General features: G+C 38.5%; 1 protein-coding gene across 1 annotated transcript; it reads left to right on the forward strand.

Moving 5' to 3' along the window:
- The first annotated feature begins 1645 nt into the window (after window positions 1-1645).
- On the forward strand, window positions 1646-7913 carry LOC107506963 (olfactory receptor 4C3). Its single transcript, XM_016137912.2, has one exon. It carries the CDS (start codon window positions 5494-5496, stop codon window positions 6400-6402), a length of 909 nt encoding a protein of 302 aa, XP_015993398.1. The 5' UTR covers window positions 1646-5493; the 3' UTR covers window positions 6403-7913.
- The last annotated feature ends 1300 nt before the right edge of the window (window positions 7914-9213 follow it).

Raw genomic sequence — 9213 nt, forward strand, 5'->3', positions numbered from 1 at the left:
GTAGGTCAGTGGGCTGAGGAGATGTAGCTATAACTCTGGTCCTTTCCCACGACGATTTTCCATCTCAGTCCTTCATTCACTTTTCTTTTGTCTCAGGCCCCGAACTTGATACCTCTCTCTCCCCCTCTCTCTTCCTCCCCCTCCCGCCCCCCTTGCCTTCCTCCCTCCCTCCTCCTGTCCTCCTCCCTCTCTCCTCTCTCTTCCCCTGCCCCTCTCTCCCACTTTCCCTCTCTTTTTCTCTCTCTTTCTCTCATCTAGTAGCTGATCTATGAGCAAATCTTAGCTCAACTTCAAATATACTTCATCTTGAAGCATTGTAGTTCCAGGCAAGATGGCATAAAGTATAATCCACCTTTTCTCTCCCACAGAGACGCATCTATAAAACCTAGACAGAATGCCTGGAGAGGCTATCTGAGGGCATTGAAATGTAAAGAAGTAAATGATAAGCACATTGAGGAAGGAGATAATATTTGAAGTTTCTAATTCCCCCCCTCTGTATCATTTGGTCTGGATTCAAAATCTTTGCAGACGTGGAAGTGTGCCTTGGGTACATACACAAAGAGCTCCAAGCGAACCCCTGTCTTTTTGGTCAGACAAGTGGGTCAGAGAGTGGACCTCTTTCTTTCCCCCCCCTTCTCTGCTCTCTACCCTCCCAGACCCCAGTCAGTCCTGTGATAGAGAATTAGTAACAAGAGAAATAGAGTTGTAGTGACAGTCTCATAAGAGCACGGGACAAATCTCCATTGCTTTTATTCTCCCTGTCTCCTCCTGAATTGGCCACTGACACAGACTCAGTTGTGGGAAGTGTGCAGCACAGTGGGAAAACTAAAAAAAAAGAAGGGCACTCAAGAGAGTCAGCACATAGAGTTGTGTGTGAACTCCAGGGCTTGCCTTGGAACTGAAATGTGTGGCTCTGATTTTAAACAGCATACCAAAGTCTTAGTGGCATTCCGGGGTGAACCACCACCCAAGTCCTGGACTGGCCACTGGGTGGCGCACATTTGCAAAGGGTGTGATTGAACTGACATTGCAATCACAGCCCATCGCAGGCGGTGGTTTGGAAATTGCAACCTGAAGCTAACAATTGCCTAACAAAACTAAAAATCCAACATTCTTTTTAGTTTATAAAAGGTCCAGAGTATCACAACATCATATTTGGAAAAATAATGGCTAAAAACTTGCAAAATTTGGTGAATATTTAAGAAGCTCAGCAAATCTCAAACCGGTTGAACTTAAATCCACTTTAGACACATCATAATCAAACCATTAAAAACCAAGACAAAGAAAAAAATATTTGAGTTGTAAAGTGAACGAACCATAAACCATGTCAAGAAACAGATTTCTAGCCCTTCCAGGACCTGTTACATCTCTTCCCAATCATCTGTCTCTCTTCCCAAAGGTCAATACTAATCCCTTTGATAAAACTTTTTTGCTTTTCTTTATACTGTCGTACATTTACCATGTAAGTACACATCTCTAGATTGGTCTATTTGTAAACTTCAAATAAATGCAATCACACAGTATGTCATCTTCTGTGGCTGCGTATTTTTTGCCTCGATAATTGTGTTTATGAGATTTATTCACATTATCGTGCCTGCTGTTCACGTATTTTCATTGCTGTGTTAGTCCATCATATGAATATACTGTAAGTTTTTATTCATTCTATTGATGGATATTTAGGTTATGAACCTGTTTTATCTTATTATGAATAATTCTCAGCACTTCAGTGATGTGTCTTCCAATGCACAGGTGCACACATTTCTTTTAGATTTATTTCTAGGAGTGGAGTTCCTGGGTCATAGGTTACGTGTATATTCAACATTAGCTGACAATCTCCAGTAATTTTCCAATATGTACTTGAAAATAATTATACATTTCCACCAACAGCATATGAGAATTACTGTTTCTCTGTATTGACAAGAAACACTTGGTATTGACAGTCCTTTTAATTTTAGCCATGTAGGGTTATCATTGCAGTAGTATTTATTGTGGTTCTACATCATGTCTCACGGCCGATTAAAAAGGTGAGCTGCCCTTCCCCCCATATGTTTACTGGCCACCGGATATCATCTTTGCCGAAGTGCTGTTCAAATCTCATGTGGTTGTCTGTGTTATTGATGTGCAAGAGATCTTTATATGTTCTATATCAGTCCTAGTTTTATGAGAAGCAGAAGCTAAGATAGAGTGATGTGCAAGAGTAGGTATGCAAGAGATTTATTGCGGGACACCCGGGTCAGAAAAGGTGGGAAGACCCACCAAGAATGATGCAATTCTGACTCCTGTGAACGAGGGGAGGAAAGGAAAAAAGATCATAGAATGTTCTAAGAAAGTTTTTTCAGGACTCAGAAGCTTTTGAGGTAAAAGTGAAGAGTAGACATTGGAGTTTGGAGAATGGGATTTTGAAGAAATTTGAAGAACATTTGAAGTGGTCCTTGAGAATCAAAAAAACATGTTGATTAAAGAAATATAGTAGGATTGCTAGGCAGTGTTACTGGCCTTTTGAAGTTGGTGACATAAGTTTATAGCAGACTAAGTCCTCTTTATTTTGTGACTTTTTCTAGAAGCTTTCAGGGAACAGGTTTGGAGAAGATCTAGAATAGGATTCATTCAGTACTGAGGAATTGCTGTACACATGTGCTGAATGGGCGAGAGTATTGAAAATTAAGTGGTTACAAATTTTATGTAGGAAAATTTACTGCATGTGTCAGTAAGTATTAAACATGTATATCCCTGTAAATATTTATGAGCATTAAAGAATATAAAATGAACCCAGCAATTCCATATATTTGATTTTATAATTATTTATGTCCCTGCTTTGTTTTGAAGGCAGCTACTGTACTTTTAGAATATAAGCTCTGTGCTGCAGGGACCACGTCTGTCTTATTCATTACGATATTCCTGACATTTAGCAAAGTGCTGTCTTTTATTAGGTAGGGCCTGAAAAAAAGGCATATTGAATGATCGAAATGGTGAAAGTACAATTTTAGTGTAAATCATTCTGACTCTAGTTTCCCTGATCTTTTGGTAATACTTTTCTTGCAGCTTTATGGGTGAAATGAAAGAGATGATTATGAATGGGCCTAGAACACAGAATATGCACAGGATGTGTTGGTTTTTATTTTTGTCTAGTTAGCATTTTCCTTAAAGATGTTGACCCTCTAATATCAGTTCCTGAAATACCGTAATTCCCTTTTCTCCCTACAATTTGTCGACTACCTCTCTAGACACTAGAAGGACACTGGGCACTTCTAGGAGGTGGAGTAGAAGTCACTTACTTGGGAGACTAAAACTGGATTCAAAGGGACTAATTAAATGACGACATCAGCATTGTTCAAACCCGTGAACAAGGCAAAAGCTAGTTCCAGCACTGCTATAGCAAGTGATCCAGTGAGGGGAGAGTTAATCCTTCTTGGAGAGGCAAAAAACACAAGCACTGATCATCCCTGTGTTATCGCTTCCACCTTATAAATAATGTTTTCCAGTGGAAGGAGAAAGATTTTCTGTGAGACTGTGCTGACGAATATTCTTAGCAGAAAGTAGAGTGAACAAGCCAGCTGCTCCTTCTGCGAGGCCTTCCTCCCTGACGTTAGCAGCAGTGCTTTTTCTGGTTTGTCAAAGACAGAGAAAGTTGATAACGGAAGGTGGGGGTCATATTGGAAAGGGCACTTGAGTGACCTGGAGTGACAAGTGACCTGGGTTCCAGCTGCGCCTCTGCCACGAATCACCCACCCATGTGACTTTGAACCAGTCGCACCTAATCTGAGTCTTAAATTCACCATCTTTAAAATGGAGACGGTTGGAAAAGATGACTTTAAATGTCATAGAGTTCTTTGGCAACTAGAAGGGAAGTAGATAGTGGATTGAATTCCTAGCTGCTTGTAAATGAATGACTACCGTTTGGGTTTTCACCTACTACTGTTCTAAGAAATTTCAGCTCAGATAAGTCTCTGTAACCAATAGCAGTTGCCTAAGTTACGCTTTGCCTCATTGTAAAACACAGTTCGAATTTCGTCCTCGAGTTTAATCAGGTGAAACTGAAATTTGGGAAGCTATGCTTAGAGCCGACCGAGATGGTCCTTTACGAACATTGCCAGATCCAGCATTCCATGATGTCAGGATGTAAAAAACCCCCCAACCGTGGTTGATGTGTTGGTGTCCTCAGAGCCCGTCAATGTAAGTTTTCTATGGTCTGTTTTGAAAATTAAAGAAGAAATACAGCTCAGAGGTGAAGTAAAATAATTTTGCTGAGATTCTCATTACTTTCCTGAAAATAATTTTGTTTGTCATCGATAACTCAAAACAGGAGACTTTTTTTCTTTGCTAATTTTTTAAACAAATGATTTATTTTGTACGCCCACAAATTTGAGCCACAGCAATGAATCAGCTTAACATTTTTTTTAGGGAATATAAACATTATTTGGTTAAATCGTATATTATTCATATTAATTGCATTTTCTCTTGTATTCTGTATGGAGATCAGTATTATGACATTTTCATATCGATAACAGTTATACCATATCAATACCTGGTTAGTCTTGAATGGATACACTTAGGTCTTTGATTCGTAAGCCACATTTGTTGCCCACTGTGTTAATGATAGTGATATCAGAGATCCCATTTATTGAATGTTTATCACATTCAGGCTCTGTACAAAAACTGGACATGCAGTTTTTTACTCCTCTTTGCAACCTCAGTATAGCAGTACTCTCATTTTTTATTTTATAGATAAGAACAAGGCTTTGAGAAGTTGTTCATGATTACACAGCCAGTAAATAGCAGAGGAAGGATTGAAACCCAGATGAATTTAAGTGATAATATAGTACAGGAAAGCCCACAGACTCTGTAGCAGCTTGGCTGAGTACAAGCCCTAGGTTTGTCCTTATTAGCTGAATATGCTTCTGTAAGTTGCTAAATGCGTTTCTTACTTTCTTCCATAAAATGAGGGTAAAGACAGTTATCTGCCTCATGGGGACGATGCGAGGATTAGATGACCTGATAAATGCAAAGCAGTTAGGACAGTGCTTGGCAAAGATTGTGCTGCAAAAGCGTTTGCTCTTAATCCTGCCTTCTGCGTGCTCTTGTCCAGAATATTCTCCCCGAGCGTCACCATGTCTGTGCAGAACCATGCTGAAAACTGTCAGAGATGGACTCCAGGTGAATTAGAAAACCAGTGTCAGCTGAACGTTCCATTTCAGTAGTAATGAAAGAAATTACAATTTGGATAATTAAATTACTATTTTCCTGTAGAAACTTAGATATCTAGTGCCCAGATATGCTGAAATGAACATAGACATACATATATGCTGACATTTTATGATTAACAGAATAAATTGGTGACAAGAATTTTGGAACAGAAAGGGTTAAGAGGGACGAAAGGAAGTGAGTGTGGATAAAGGAAACCATGCAACATTTCTTCCCCTCTGGAGTTCTGTTATGATTATGTTTCTTTCTTCATAGGCATTACTCTACCTGCATTCTCAGTGTCCTTGAACTATGGAAATACCACATAATGTCACAGAATTTTTCATGCTGGGACTCTCACGGAACCCAGCAATACAGAGAGTTCTCTTTGTGGTCTTTTTGATCATCTATTTGGTCACGGTTTGTGGCAACGTCCTCATTTTGGTCACCGTCACCTCCAGTCCCAGCCTGGCTTCCCCCATGTATTTTTTCCTTGCCAACTTGTCCTTTCTTGACACCTGTTATTCTTCCTCTATGACCCCTAAACTCATTGCTGACTCCTTGTATGAGGGGAGAATCATCTCTTATGAGGGCTGCATGGCTCAGCTCTTTGGAGCCCATTTTTTGGGAGGCGTTGAGATCATTCTGCTGACAGTGATGGCCTACGACCGCTACGTGGCCATCTGCAAGCCCCTGCAGTACACGATCATTATGACCAGGCATCTCTGTGCCCTCCTGGTAGGGGTGACTTGGCTGGGGGGATTCCTGCACTCACTGGTTCAGCTCCTCCTGGTTTTCCGGTTGCCCTTCTGTGGGCCCAACGTAATCAATCACTTCGTCTGCGACTTGTACCCCTTGCTGGAGCTCGCCTGCACCAACACGTATGTCATCAGTCTGCTGGTGGTCGCCAACAGTGGTGTGATCTGCCTTTTGAACTTCCTCATGTTGGCTGCCTCCTACATTGTCATCCTGTGCTCCTTGAGGTCCCACAGTACAGAGGGGAGACGCAAAGCCCTCTCCACCTGTGGGGCCCACTTCACTGTTGTTGCCCTGTTCTTTGTGCCCTGTATATTTACTTATATGCGTCCTTCATCTGCTTTATCTATAGACAAAAACATGGCAGTGTTTTATGGTATTCTGACACCTATGTTGAATCCACTGATTTATACTCTGAGAAATAAAGAGGTAAAAAATGCCATGAAAAAGCTCTTCACACAGTAAGAAATTGCAAGTGGATCATGAATGGTAAGGCAGGAAATAAAAATAAGTTTATTTCTGTGAGTGGAACAACCCCAAACTTGTTTTTTTATTATCATATGTCGTGTTATTTCATCTTATCCATGTGTTCATCATCGTAGACTTTTATGGTTTACGTAGCCTTTTCACTTGAATTGCATAATTTGATTATAAAGCAACTATATGAAATATGTGGCATGAAATATATATTCTCCTTATTTTAGAAATTAGTAAACTGTGTCCCCTAATGTGATTAATTGATTAATCAAGGTTATCTAGCTTTGAGGTGCCTATGCCAAACTCAAAATCAGTTATTTTTGATCCATTATCATGTCTTTAAATAGCAATGCATGTAGATATTAAGAGTCTGTGTGATAATTAATTGGGTTGTATAAACGTGAGGCAACATACAGCTTAAGGTAAAAAAAACTTCATGCTTAGTTATATATAGCAGTCTGTGTGCATCTAGCCCTGGCTTCTGTTCCTTCTTGTCACCCTTTGTGACATCGGTCATTTAGCAGCTACATTTTAGCAGAAATGGTAGGATCTTGTTTCTGGAGCAAGGCCACCTCGAGCTTGATTCTTATTTCCTATGCTTGCTCATGACATAGCCTCACCTAAGTGACCAAACCTCTATACGAGCCTCTGATGCTTGTCTTTAAGGATATAATACACATCTAAAGTGTTATTGTGAGAATGAGATTAGATGGTCTAGGTCAGATTCTTACCTGATACTATTATATGTACCTCAACCCTTTCCTAACCTTCCATAGGAGGTTTCTTTCTTCTGCTATACTATCTATCTATACTAAAATTGAAATAAGCTGCATTTAGAACAGAATGTTTTTTAGCTAATGATGCAAAGTGACCCTTTTTTTCATTTTTTCTAACTGTGTTTCAAACTCCAGGGGATGCCAGTGTTCCGGAATCTGAAATGTACATCCATGTTTGTTCCATTTTTCTCTGTTTTTAAAACTCTGACCATATTCCCTCCAAGGCTTCACCCTTAAAGAGTGTAGGCTCTCATAATTTATAATAAGCATCTTTGTTTGACAAATAATTTGTAATTTACCATGTTGCAACATGTCCAGTTTTTACACTCAGAAAAAACAAACTAGAAGTTAGTATGAAAGAAAATTTCTTTATTCAGAATTAGTCTGTAAGAACCAATAAATTCAGATCTTAAGGAAATAATTGCTTCAACCCCAAACCTCTATACCTAACAAAAACAACAGTCACTGAGTTCTTAGGCAAAATAAAGATTGTCTTTTTCACTTTGTCACATTTTGATAGTGTAATAATAGCTAGGTATAACTGATACCTTGACTTCTATACCTATTCATTTCTGCTCTTAGACAATAAAAATATAATTGTACTAATTTTCTAATCAACTAAGAAATATGAGATGGTGAGGCTCAATTAAAAATAGCCTTTTTTAAATTAAAATTTTTGGAGTTAATAAAATTGGTTAATAAAATCAAATAAATTTTAAGTGTATAATTCAATAGTATGTCATATGTAGATTGCATTGTGTGTTCACCACCGAAAGTTAAATTTCCTCTCATCATCAAATATTTGACCCCCTTTACCCCTCTCTATCTCCCCCACCTCTGTGATAACCACTAATCCACTTTCCATGTCCATGAGTCTCTCTCTTCATCATGTTTGTTTGTTTGTTGCTTTCAGTTTTATATTTCACATGTGAGTGAATTTACATGGTTCTCAACTTTTTTGGTCTGACTTATTTTGCTTAGCATGGCTATCTCAAGATCCATCCATGTTGTCACAATTGGCAGCATTTCATCTTTTCTTATGGCTGAGTAATATTCCATTGTATATATGTATCACACCTTTATCCGATCATCTATTATAGGATACTTCGGTTGCTTCCATGTTCTGGCCACAGTGGATAATGCTGCTATGAACATTGGGATATATAGATATAGATTTAGATATAGATATAGATATAGGTGATAGATATAGATATGTATATATATGTTTTTAAGAGACTTTCTAGGACAGCATACTTTAGTTGAAATTTGAAAAGCATCTGTACTTTTAGTACGTTAAAATATCAACATAAAACCTATGTAATTTTATTAACCAATGTCACCTCAATAAATTTATTTAAAAAACAGAAAAAAAGTTCAGAAGGGGAAAAAAACCAAATAGCATAAAGGATCTTATTGGACCTTTGTTTTCTGTTGTTGAAATAGTGATTAACAACAACTTAACTAACTTCAAAATGAGTCGACAGAAAGAAATTAAGGTCAGACATTTGCTGCTTCCAAAATATAAAATGAGTGCTTAGGTCAGGACTTTATTCACCGAAGGTGTTCAATAAACACTAGTAATCACCATCATCATCATCCTTGTTGTTGTCATCATCATCATCATCATCATCATCCTTATTTCTACATTATCTTGTTTCATTCCATCTCTCTTGGGAGCTACAACTAGGTCTTTGAAAGATAAATTCGGTTTTTTAAACACACTATTTGCTTGCATATATTTTCAAGGTGGTCACTCATAGGAAATTATGTCAAAATATCTATTTTTTAAAGGCTTTCATCTATAGTGAGGTCTAACCTAATATAAATTCCTGAAAACATGAGATATCAGCATCATATAATATTTGAATACCTGGGTGAGAAATCTTCTGAAACCAAGTTTCTGAGCTCTTCCTCAGGAATCACAAGCTCTGTATAGGGAGAGTTCTTTGGGTTGCTATCCCGAGGCTCCCCTTTCTTCTCCTTTCAGAGGACTAGAATGGGACAGGATCCATCATTTGTGAGA

This window comes from Rousettus aegyptiacus, unplaced genomic scaffold, assembly GCF_014176215.1.
Source record: "Rousettus aegyptiacus isolate mRouAeg1 unplaced genomic scaffold, mRouAeg1.p scaffold_m13_p_5, whole genome shotgun sequence".
Taxonomy (NCBI): Eukaryota; Metazoa; Chordata; class Mammalia; order Chiroptera; family Pteropodidae; genus Rousettus; species Rousettus aegyptiacus.

What these genes read in the sequence shown, in the direction of transcription:
- LOC107506963 (XM_016137912.2), top strand. Translation starts at nt 5,494, where the DNA reads ATGGAAATACCACATAATGTCACAGAATTTTTCATGCTGGGACTCTCA.